General features: G+C 36.7%; 1 protein-coding gene across 3 annotated transcripts; it reads right to left on the bottom strand.

Moving 5' to 3' along the window:
- Positions 1-2,772: 2,772 nt before the first annotated feature.
- On the bottom strand, positions 2,773-12,153 carry LOC144436639 (monocarboxylate transporter 12-B-like). 3 transcript variants are annotated; one of them, XM_078125472.1, is made up of 8 exons: positions 12,041-12,153; positions 11,655-11,826; positions 8,737-8,922; positions 6,246-6,850; positions 5,593-5,800; positions 5,125-5,289; positions 4,020-4,673; positions 2,773-2,970 (listed from the first exon to the last, which is right to left on the bottom strand). In XM_078125472.1, the coding sequence occupies exons 1-7, from the start codon at positions 12,047-12,049 to the stop codon at positions 4,438-4,440; spliced, it is 1,581 nt and encodes a 526-aa protein (XP_077981598.1). In that variant the 5' UTR covers positions 12,050-12,153; the 3' UTR covers positions 2,773-2,970; positions 4,020-4,437. The 3 variants fall into 3 exon arrangements, with proteins under 3 accessions (XP_077981598.1, XP_077981599.1, XP_077981600.1); XM_078125473.1 differs by having other exon boundaries at positions 11,655-11,820; positions 12,041-12,151; XM_078125474.1 differs by lacking the exon at positions 8,737-8,922.
- Between the last annotated feature and the right edge of the window lie 289 nt (positions 12,154-12,442).

A 12,442-nucleotide genomic window follows, 5' to 3' on the forward strand; every position in this document is an offset into this window, starting at 1 on the left:
GGCGGGTATGGTTGGGTTTGGTCATGACGTTTGCTGGTTTTATATCCTTCTTTCTGATTGATGGACAGGCCTATTCTTATGGTGTACTCTATCCATGTATGTGTGTGTGTGTATGTATGTATGTATGTATGTATGTATGTATGTATGTATGTATGTAAGTATGTATGTATGTATTATAAAGAATGGATATAATGGAATAATGGATGGATGGATGGATGGATGTAGACAGAGACACCAATACACCAATTTCAAATGGACACAAAATACCAAAATGCCTTCTTCCTTCTCGCTACCTGCAATACAATTCTCGCTATCTGCAATACAATTCTACACATCACTCTGGAGTCAAATGGAACGAAGTCGCGCGACAACGCGTTCTTATGTCAACAACTACACTTCCGGTCGGCTATGCTAATACACAGGAATGTTTCTTTCCCATTTTCAGTTGTAGACATCTCTTGTAATTTTGCTCTGGAAAGATACTGTACATATTTAAATTTCCCATCTCTATAATTATATGAGTTTAAAACGTGCGTTTATCTTATTTGTTACAAATTAAACTGTTTGGAAGAAACATTCACGTGTATTGACATGTGTAGGTGTCGACAAATGCAAGCGCGGTCGAGAGACTGCGTTCCATTTGACTCCTTTGCGATGCATAGAATTGTATTGCAGATAGCGAGAATTGCTTAATGTCTTTGGAGCTTCCCAACCTAGTACAGGTAGGGATGAAACAGCTGATGTGAAAATTGTATTTACCACTCCGTGCAACATATGATACAATGTGTGCAAAACATAATTGATGCCAAAGATAGGTGCACATTCATGCATAGTGTGCAATACCATATTTTACTACTACATACTGATTTGAAATCGATTGTACGGTTTGAAGTCAATTTTGGCCAATCTACTTAGAAGGTGTAGGGATGGGTGGGGGTTTGAAGCCTAAGTATAATAGTGTCCAGCCAATCACAGGTGATGTGGTATATTGTGTACGAGAGAGAGAGAGCGAGAGAGAGAGAGAGAGAGAGAGAGAGAGAGAGAGAGAGAGAGAGAGAGAGAGAGATATACAGTCAGACAGACAGACAGACAGACAGACGGAGAGTGACAGACAGACAGACAGACAGCCAGACAGACAGAATGTCTGAATAATTTTATCGTTGTTTGAGCAAGGTCCGTAGTAGACGGATTGAAAGATCGCATTATTCCTTTTCAACTTACCAAGCCGAAGTAACTATATTTTACTGTCCTAACGATTCTTGGAACTATACTATATTTCATAATATGTCATGACGTTGCATACATTCCCACTGAAGACAAAATGCCCGCTACCAAAGTCAAGATGAGGTAGTGAAAGCGTATATTAGTAGTTAAGAGATTCATTAGATTGTAACATTGAAAACAGCTCTAAAACATGCAACCCGACTTAACTTGTCCAAGGCTGAGGGCGTTAGGTACTTAAATCTTTAATGGCACATGCTGGAAAACTGTCCACTATCACTCGTGGCATTGACATCTAACATTACAAGAACTCTTTTATACAGCCTTAGCTGTTCACGCGGGATTATATAATTTCGGCTACAACCTTGATCAGTCAGCATAGGATCAAACTGTTCACGTGGCGTTTGATCGCAAGCGTACAAGGTCACCAATTATACAGATGGGCTCACAGTGTCACAATCGTGGATCAAATCCTGTTTGATATATCGATAACAGTATAATAATATGAGGTTATTACCCGATATCACCTCTTCGTTCGTCGAGTGCAGTTTCCGTAACGTCACATTAGTTTACAATTGACGTGTTTTGTCCAATCAGAGAGGTATTTTCTGATGACGGTTAGGGAGCGATCAGTTTTTACGGCCGGGGGGGGGGGTTCCAGAACGAGATGGTGGAGGGTATGTTGGCGCCATATGCTTACAAATATGGGGAGGGGCATGAAAATTCCTGGTTTTTTGTTGTTGTTGTTGTTGTTGTTGTTGTTGTTGTTGTTGGTTTTTTTTTTGGGGGGGGGTGTCAATAATTGTTTTGAGAGCGCGAACAGAAGGTGTGAGTGTCTAGTTTAGGTAGTCATGTTTTTCTTCGTTTACCAAATGTGTTATTGATTTCTTCTTATGAGATGTGCAGCCTTAACAGATTGGACTTTTTCATGTCAGTTTCAACGTGCACTATTTCTGTCGAGACTTAACAAGTTTCGCTTTTTGATTATTTTTTTCTCTCGAATATCTAATTTAAAAACAATTTCATCATGCAATGAAAAATTAAGTGGGGTCGGGAACCAAACAATTTTGTGTTTAGGCCTCAAACTTGTTAATGTAATTTTTAATTGAAATCAGTCATTTGCATAATTAATTATGATTTATTAAGCAGTTTTATAAGGTTTTAGTCTTCGAAATATCTAAATGATATATATCTGAAATATTCAATAAGTCAGTTGCATAATTAATGAGTGTTGGGAATTAGGCAATATTTTATGCATGGAAACTTCAAATTCCACATTCAAAGTGCACATGTCTGATATTGCTTGATAGTGTCGGTTTCGGTTATTCATTGATTCGTTTTTATAATGAATAATTTTGGTCATATACGTGCATAAAGGATACATAATTAAACAACAACCCTTACGGAAGCATTGCGGTCAATTGAGATTGAAGGACGATGTAATGGAATTGGGATAATGACCACGAAGGAGCTTTTTTTTTATTCAGAGAGAATATTACTGAACACAAAGACACAAATCACAATATCATCACGTTATTATCGTGTTCGGTCGTTCAAGGCTGTCCCTTTTGCACCTCTTTACTATTTTCAGTCTCTTTATATTATTCATCAGTTTTTGCTGTTTTTTTTTCTTTACTTTGTAATATTCAGCTACGTGAGCCAGGAAAGCACAGGTTGCTGATGTCAGGAACATTCCGGCGATGAGATAGAAAGCAAGGTCGTAATTTCCTTTAATATCTCGTATCCATCCTGTAATAAAAAAGATAAGTTATATGCATGGTAATCGATTATCCATCGTATATCAGTGATTGTTCTGTGTGGCAGTGTAGATCTGTCGGTACACATAATTTGTGCATCACGCGACGTATTAAATACGAATTCGAATTATTGTGATTATCTGAGCATACATAAATTTCTCTACCGTGTACATATGCACCCTGCTCATTCGGCCATATTGTTTTGACAATTTTAAACGCTTGGAAATATAGTAAAACATTTTACAAAATACGAAACGCTTTCAATAAATCATCCTTAGTGTCTTTTCTACAGGTTAGAGTTGATGGATTAATTTTATAAGTTTGTACTACCAAGACGTATCGTAGTCAAGCAATTTATTACTTGGTGTTGGTGCTTTTGCCAGAAATATGAGTGAGACTATGTAATGATACAAGTTTCTGATGTCAGAAACTCACCAACAGGTGGCACAGAAAGCAATGAAGGAAGTGACATGGCTATTAAATAGAATTTATTCCCACTGTCAAAATGTTTAATACCAACTATCTGACGCATGACAATAGGGAATATTGGAATATAGCAAGCCATACATATACCAAGCACTACCACATAGACTAGCTGACCTGTCGAAAATAAAACTTTTAGAAATGTTCACTCTGTACACACACACATACACACACACACACACACACACACACACACACACACACAAGCACACACATAAATAAATAAATAAATAAATAAATAAATAAATAAATAAATAAATAAATAAATAAATAAATAAATAGATGCATGCATGCATGCATACATACATACATACATACATACATACATACATAAATACACACACATACATACATACACACATACATACATACATACATACATACATACATACATACATACATACATACATACATGCATGCATGCATGCATGCATGCAAGGAACTTTTCATGGCATCTTTACTCGTTTAGTTTAGTTGAGAGATTCTGTAGATGGTAAATTGAAACAGCTTTAGAGATGCAACCCGACTTGTCAAAGGCTTAGAGCGTTGGGTACTTACATCTTTAATGGTTCATGCTGGAAAACTGTCCATCATTAATCCTGGCTTTGACCTCTAACAGGACAACAACTCTTTTATACCTCCAGCTCACTGGGGAATATATAATTTCGGCTACAGCCTCTGTCAGCACCTGATCAAGCTATTCACATGGCAGTTGATCTCAAGCCTACTAGGTCTCCAATTATACAGCTGGGCTCATCATTGTGTCACAATAGTGGGTCAAATATTGTTTGATATATTGACAAAGGTATATGTAGTATTTACTTGTACAAGGTGATTTCTATTTTGATATTGCATTGTATGTGATATCTTGGTAGATATTTTTCAAAGGCGTGTCTGATCAGACACAATAGAAAGGCTTAGATGAGCGTATTTACAGAGAGAAGAATATTACTAAATTCGAACACGAAGACACAAATTACTCTATCATCACGTTATTATCGTGTTCGGTCGTTCCAGGCTGTCCCTCTTGCCCATCTTCACTATTTTCAGTCTCTTTATATGTAGAGTTCGTCAGTTTTTGTTGTTCTTTTTTCTTTACTTTGTACTTTTCAGCTACATGAGCCATGAAAGCACAGGTTGCTGATGACAGTAGTATTACAGCGATGAGATAGAAAGCAAGGTCGTAATTTCCTTTAATATCTCGTATCCATCCTGTAATAAAAAAGATAAGTTATATCGTATTGCAGTGGTCGTTCTGGGTGGCAGTGTAAATCTGTCGGTACACATATTTTGTGCATCACGAGAAGTAAAAACGAATTCGAATCATTTTGATTATCTGACCATACGCATACATTTCTCTACCCTGTACATATACACCACCTCAAGATAAATGCTCATTCGGCCATATTGTTTTGACAATATTAAACGCTTCCAAATATACTATAGCAACCTACAAAAAACTTCATGTTTTCAATAAATCATCTTTTTAGAGGTTAGAGGTGCCTTTTTAGAGGTTAGACGTGATGAATTAATTTTAAGTTTGTGCTACCAGGACGGTACCTGTAGTCAAGAAATGTAATATTTTATGTTGGTGCTTCTGCCAGGTATATGAATGGGAATATGTAATGATACAAGTTTGTGATGTGGCCGTTCAGAAACTCACCTACAAATGGCACAGAGAGCAATGAAGCAAGAGACATGGCTGTTAAATAGAACATATTTCCACTGTCAAAATGTTTAATACCAACTATCTGACGCATGACAATAGGGAATATTGGAATATAGCAAGCCATGCATATACCAAGCAGTACCACATAGACTAGCTGACCTGTCGAAAAAGCGATAATAAAACTTTTAGAAATGTTTATTCTGTACACACACACACACACACACACACACACACACACACATACATACAAATAAATAAATACATACATACATACATACATACCTTAATACATACATACATACATACATACATACATACATACATACATACACACGCATGCATACATACATACATACATACATACATACATACATACATACATACATACATACATACATATATTTTCTTTTGCCATAGAAGGATATAATTATTTTTGTTGATGTGTAATTGAGAGCATATCACCTATATACGTTGTAGTGTGTATGCTAATGATAGTCACAACTCCAGCCGCTGCAATGCTACCACCATACAGAATAGTTGGCTTGATCTTGTGTGCAAAACTGCCAAAAAGACCCCAGATTATCCGTCCAAGGAATTGAGTGATTCCCATTAGTGCTGGTAAGGAAGAACTACGCAAACTTGGTATGCCATAGTCTCTTCCTCTTTTTACCTATGTTTAATGAAATGAAAGATTGATGCTATTGTATTTAACTTCTTTTTCAAACTATCCTTATGAGACTGAAACTAGGTCTTTTATTACCTAGTTCTTTTGATAATTGATAACTATTTCAATTGCTGCTATATATATAGTACACATCTATTTCTATATAGTGGAACGGATGACAGGATTTATCCTTTAAATCGTGATATAAGCATGAAACCTTGCATAGATGTTTTTAGTTGGATATGATTTTAATTTCTCCAATTGGACATTTGAAAATCCAAGCTGGCAGCCATTTTTAAGATGGCCGCAAAATCTACCGCAAAAGTACATTTTTGACCTATTTGTTGACAATATAGTTTGAGCTTGCTTGCTTTATCGAGGTGGAGATATTAAAGAAACAAAAATAATATGATGGATGAAAAATTTACTATGTATTTGAATAAAAACTTACAATATGCGTTATTATTGCAAAGCTCCCACCTTCTGATCCGAATCCACACATGAGGAACAAGACAAATGCCGCATTTTTAAATAACGCGAAGTCATATGTGGCTAAACAGCTAGTCCATAGTTTCATACAAGATCCATGGCAACATTTTGCGGGACTTTTTCCAGTGTGAACATTTTCGACAACATAGTCACATTGGTTACTTTGTTCCTGAGGTGTCAATTCTTCACTATGGCAATCTTTATTGCTACAATAGTCAGAATTAGACACTGTGTCACTTTTAATATATTTTTTAACGTCATGAGCAGGTATAGGCTGTTGTCTGTGTGACTGCAATTCTGTATTTCTTCTCACGTTTTTCAAATGGTACAGTTCAATTGGCCTGTACAGTGCTCCGGCAACACATACATGAAGATTTAGAGCAGCAAGGATCATAAGTGTTCCACGCCATCCATATTCATCAAGGAGAAGTTGTATCACGAACGCCAATGTGAATTGTCCAGCTCCTGTACCTGATATAGCAAGACTAACGGCAAAGGGAAGTTTCTTGCTGAAGTATTTTCCGACTATTCCAAGTGTAGTAAGTACAGGTACCCAGAACCAGAAACCTTCAAACAATTGGGAAAGTTGATATAACCTTCGATATTAATATGCATCGATTGTAGAAATATGTATGTACATTATTGTATATGTACCACAATGTAAATTTAGGTACTTTTAATGTGAAAACCGGCATTTCCATTCGTAATTATGCAAATGAGATAAAATAGTTCCTAATGCAAAAACTTTCCTCATGCAAAGCTGGAAATTGTAATGTGTTGATATTGTTATGCTGCAATGTGCGTACGCAACACTTTTTGGATACATTTTTGACGGCGATTTGAAATCACATCTGATCAGAATTGTAATAAACATTTGAAAATGCTTGTTATACTTACATATCCATAAAAATGGATTCCTCAACCGAATAAGTCGATTTGAGAAGAAGAATATTACTGAAAATCTGAGTTATAGTCTTTGCGAGAAAATACATTTACACGTGTCTACACAACAAGTAGACTTAGTATACAGCAGTTTTGACTTTGCTTGTTCTCAGATAGTTAAGATAGTTCTTGGAGGACGCCGCGTGTTGACGAGGTTACATTGTAAAACTTGTATTCAAAGAGATATCGGGACTTTGGAGTTACTGATCCATACAATATGTGCATTTTTAAAACCTGTACAATCATTGCATTGTTGAATTCTGGTAGTATACTCACCATAGCAATCACCCTGAAACAAAACGTCACCTGGCTCGACAGACATATCACTAACATTGCTACAGTTTTTTGTCTGGCTAGACAAAATATCTCTTTGACGTTGTAAATCTATTTGTCTGGCTTTTCAGAAATCTATTTAATATTTCCACGTTGTTGTCTGCCACGACAAGAACTGAATTACAATTGATACATTTTAGTCAATTAACTGGCTCAAACATATCAAAGAACGCGCCAACCTTAGGTTTACCAGGGACATATAAATTTGGCGATGATCTCCTAAGATAATGGTAGCTCATGAAAAGAAAGTATTACGATATCGGTAAAGATGTTTGTCACGCCAGACGAATGACGAAACTCTGTTGATAAGATTTAAGGGTTTATGATTTAGTTGTATGTGTTAAATAGCACAATATGTTTCGATAATTATTTCTAAAAAAAAAAATTCCTTTGATGATATAGATCTTTTAGGTTTCAAACGAAGAAGACAACTACATTAACACTTCGAAGTAATTGTTTTAAGAAATGGATGCTAAGGAACATTTCGAACAATTTCTTGCAATCATTAGGAGGTAACACTAAACCTTGTGGAAAATAGGTCACCTCCGTTTGAAGTACAATGGCTTCCGTTATTCTACGTTTAACCAGGGCTGTTTTCTGGTTAGAACTCTTGGTATTATCACAGGACACATTGTGGCCGAAATTGTTACAGTGGTCCCCAATCCGGCTAAACTAAACTACTATAAATTTACGAGAGAGAGAGAGAGAGAGAGAGAGAGAGAGAGAGAGAGAGAGAGAGAGAGAGAGAGAGAGAGAGAGAGAGAGAGAGAGAGAGAGAGAGAGAGAGAGAGAGAGAGAGAGAGAGAGAGAGAGAGAGGGAGGGAGGGAGGGAGGGAGGGAGGGAGGGAGGGAGGGAGGGAGGGAGGGAGGGAGGGAGAGAGAGAGAGAGAGAGAGAGAGAGAGAGAGAGAGAGAGAGAGAGAGAGAGAGAGAGAGAGAGAGAGAGAGAGAGAGAGAGAGAGAGAGAGAGAGAATGTCTGAATAATTTTATCATTGTTTGAGCAAGTAGACGGATTGAAACGTTGCATTATTTCCTTTGTATCTTACCAAGCCAAAATAACTTTTTATGTCCTAACGGTTCCACGACCACTATATTCTCCATGTTAGTATGTCATCCTATTTTCGTCATATGTTAGTCACTTCGTACGTGTCTCCGGTTTTTAAAAAAAACAGACTTACTTGCGAACACCCCGTAGATAACATATACTTGAGTCATACTTGTTGCGAATGAGGTTGCATATATTCCCACTGACGACAAAATGCCCGCCACCAAGGTCACGGTGCGATAGCTATACCTCTTAATAAGTAGCAGTGAAAGTGGGTAGGCTAAAAGTCCAATACCCATGGACAAGGCACCTATCCATGCTGTAACACAAAGAAAGTCATATACATGTACACTTTGTTTTTATTGGGATATTGACCTTCTTGTCATAATTACGCCATTGACTCATTGAAACCTTTTGCCTAAACTGCTTTATGATGCATATGTCATGACTTACATGAATTCTTTATTTGAAAGAAAAAGTTATATGGAAATTGCTTAGGCGTTGCCGGTGACACTGTAAGTATCGATTCTACTTATGCTATATCCCCACCTGTAATTATGATATGTTCCGCCCAAAATGGTTCTTAAATGACTACATTCGTACGTTGTATTGTTCTGTGATGACTGTACTAATTACACCTCGCGTATACTTGCATAATACCATCGTTATTTATTGATGCAGTCGATACTAGATATGTTTAAAACAAATATATATATATATATATATATATATATATATATATATATATATATATATATATATATATATGTATATATATATATATATATATATATATATATATATATATATATATAATACAATTCATTTATCCTCAACTTATAAATATATCAAATCAAACTAAATTATGTATTAATAAGACATATTTGTTTTAATAGGCCTGGTCATGGTGCATTCGTTATTGAACACTACCTCAGACCACTAGTCTGAGACACTACCGAGTTTAATGCGTAGCTATATATTTAACCAATGATGATTCAAAGACATATCTAATTAAGTAAAATTCCTTATTTTACTTTATATTTTGACAGAACATGGGGTGGTGTACGCCTAACTCTGATTCAGAATAGAATTAGTTGCATAAATTAAAATAACATGGATCAAACGGTGGCTGTCAGTTATAGTAAGTTACAAAGAGAAACATTCTTTATGAAATAAGTATTTTTTTAACAGACATGTATTCAAGTTGTCGAGAATTTAGGCCAAGCCCCTATTTCTATTTAAGGGATCGGTCAGTTTCTTCGGCCTGGGGGGGGGGGGCGGTGGATTTGTAGGGGGTCACCCTGTTTTGAAAATTGTCGATGGGGGGATTGTGTTTTTGATTGTGATGGAAGAAAAAAATCCCTTACTACAATGGCATATAGCCTTGTCTGAAATGTGGTACATGTCAATACTTGTTCTTGTCCCTGTTTCTTACATGAATTCTTATAATTACTTATTAGTTCAAACATAACTATATATATACATGTATTACCTAGCTACCACACTAGTTACAGAGCATGTCATGTAAATGCTTGACTGTTTCACAATCAATGCTTCACTTATATTGCACTTTGGGGCAAAAGTGAACTTGAAGGTTTCGTAATGGTAATCTTCATATATAGTTTATAAAAGAAGTTAATCTAAATTGTTCTACTCGTCAGTATGAACTTGTCAGAAGAGATTAATACACTCTCTATTTTGGAAACTACATGTTATTGACACTACAATCACCACATCTCATCAGATTCCAGTTTCTATTATACACTACGTATGACCACCTAAAGGTCTCGAACATACCGGTGGCTCTACTATAATGCAATATTAATGCCCCATTACCAATGTTACGGGCCCATTGTTATGTGACATGGGAAACATATTCAAAATTTACATTTACGTTAGCTTTTCGAAGCTTGGAAATATTACCTAAACATTGCCTTAATAGGAGCAAAACACTCAGACCTGCCAGGGAGAAAAGCCCAAGGACTCCCTCACCCCCAGAGGTCACTCATGCATTCAACCAACAATCACATGCACCAACAACAACCTTTTTACTGTCATAATGGTATTAAACTTTTCTTAAATACTTTCACCCTATTCTAATTTGAGATGATATTGTTTTTTTACATGTAAAGATGTGAAATGTTTGCCAAGATAGTCTAAAATTGCCTTAAACTCCAAATCTCCCCTAGCGATGATGCTACCATTAGATGTGTTGACCTTTACTATAATGATGCCATTTTACTTTTTAAGAACATATTTGAACCCTATGTAAGTTATAGATACTTGATGGTGCTGTCTTGTAAAGCATGGATTAAGTTATTGCTTGAAAGGGTTTGAATAGCCTAAATGTTGGCTTTAAGAGTAAAAATCCTCCAGGGTTTCTAGAGGGAGACCCCTTGGACCCCCCCCCCCATGAGGTGGACATATCCCAGTCTCAAGCTCTTCCCCTCTTACTGTCTAGGTGCTGTCAAAGTATATTTCAAAAGTATTTCAACCCTATGTAGTTGCTTTTTACATGTTGGTGTTGTCTTGTAAAGCTTGGAAATTAATGTCTGAAAGGGTCTGAATAGTCTCAAATTTTTTTTTCAGAGAGTTAAAAACCTCCTTGGCTTCTATGGTTAGACCCCCCCATAAGAGATGTACATATTCCCCTCTCAAGCTTTTCCCCTACCTTTCACTGACAAGATGCTATTAAACTCCTTTTGGAATATATTTACTATGTGTAGTCAATAATTATAATGATGATAGTGCTACTTATAAAGTATTTGCAAGACAGTCAAGCAATCCACACTGAGTCACGATAAAAAATACCTGTCATGTGAATATTATGTGTGTGTGTGTGTGTGTGGGGGGGGGGGGTCATCATGTTTTAGAATTAAGTGATAGGGGGGTCAGCCTGTTTTTGGTTTTACAGATGGGGGTCAGTGACGTTTTGTCGGCCCGATTTAAGAATCCACCGCCCCTCCCCCCTCCCCCGGCTGTAGAAACTGACCGGTCCCTAACCAAAACACTTGTTTATGTAAACAGTACAGAATACGCACATAAGCTTACCTGTATCGGCTTTCGACGCTCCAAAGGCATTCAAAAATTCAACATACAGAACTCCAAAAGAATAGGCTTGTCCACCGACGAGAAAGAAAATAATAAAACCACCGAGAGCTACTACCCAACCATATCCACTATCCGGAGGGGCAAGGTTACTTGTAGTATTGTCCTTCTGCAACTTACAGATATTAAATAGTCATTATGGTGACCCAAACCTATTCCGTTATTGTCAGATTACATATGAGTGCTCACAGCACATTACACGTTTGTTTACCCTTCAGTCCTTATTTAAACTGATTCATTTGGCTATCGAGTGGGACAGTAAGAAGACCCCAAATTTGGTCAAAACATGAAACTTTTGAAAATATATGACTTTCCAAAAGCTAACTCACTATTGCCATGGTGTAACAGGCTTCGTCAAAACCACACAATTGAGCCGTGGACCAAACCGCTTGATGTCAAGTCGCACAAACGTAGAGTAATACTTATTTTCAAAATGTCGACTGATGAACGAGCAAAATTCAATGTGTTCAACAGGAAATCACACATGCGCAGACACTGAATATATAACCTTGTTCTTTATTACCATACCAGGAAAGGGTCGTTGGTATTTAGTTGGGTCAGCATGTGTACATGTGTTGTCATGCAAAGATTGTATCGCACAATGTCTACTTTGTTGATAGGAAGAAATCACGAATTGCACTGAAAGTGTCACAGATGACATATTTATATTTCAGTAAACTTAATATTTTAACAACATCGCATGTCCTAGTTTGACTGAAAGGTCAATATAC

This window comes from Glandiceps talaboti, chromosome 6 (assembly GCF_964340395.1).
Source record: "Glandiceps talaboti chromosome 6, keGlaTala1.1, whole genome shotgun sequence".
In the NCBI taxonomy this organism is placed as follows: domain Eukaryota; kingdom Metazoa; phylum Hemichordata; class Enteropneusta; family Spengelidae; genus Glandiceps; species Glandiceps talaboti.

Coding starts and splice junctions, on each gene's coding strand:
- LOC144436639 (XM_078125472.1), bottom strand. Junction 5,801..6,245: donor TTGCAATAATAACGCATATT/GTAAGTTTTTAT, acceptor CATTAAACATAG/GTAAAAAGAGGAAGAGACTA. Junction 5,290..5,592: donor ACACACTACAACGTATATAG/GTGATATGCTCT, acceptor CTTTTTCGACAG/GTCAGCTAGTCTATGTGGTA.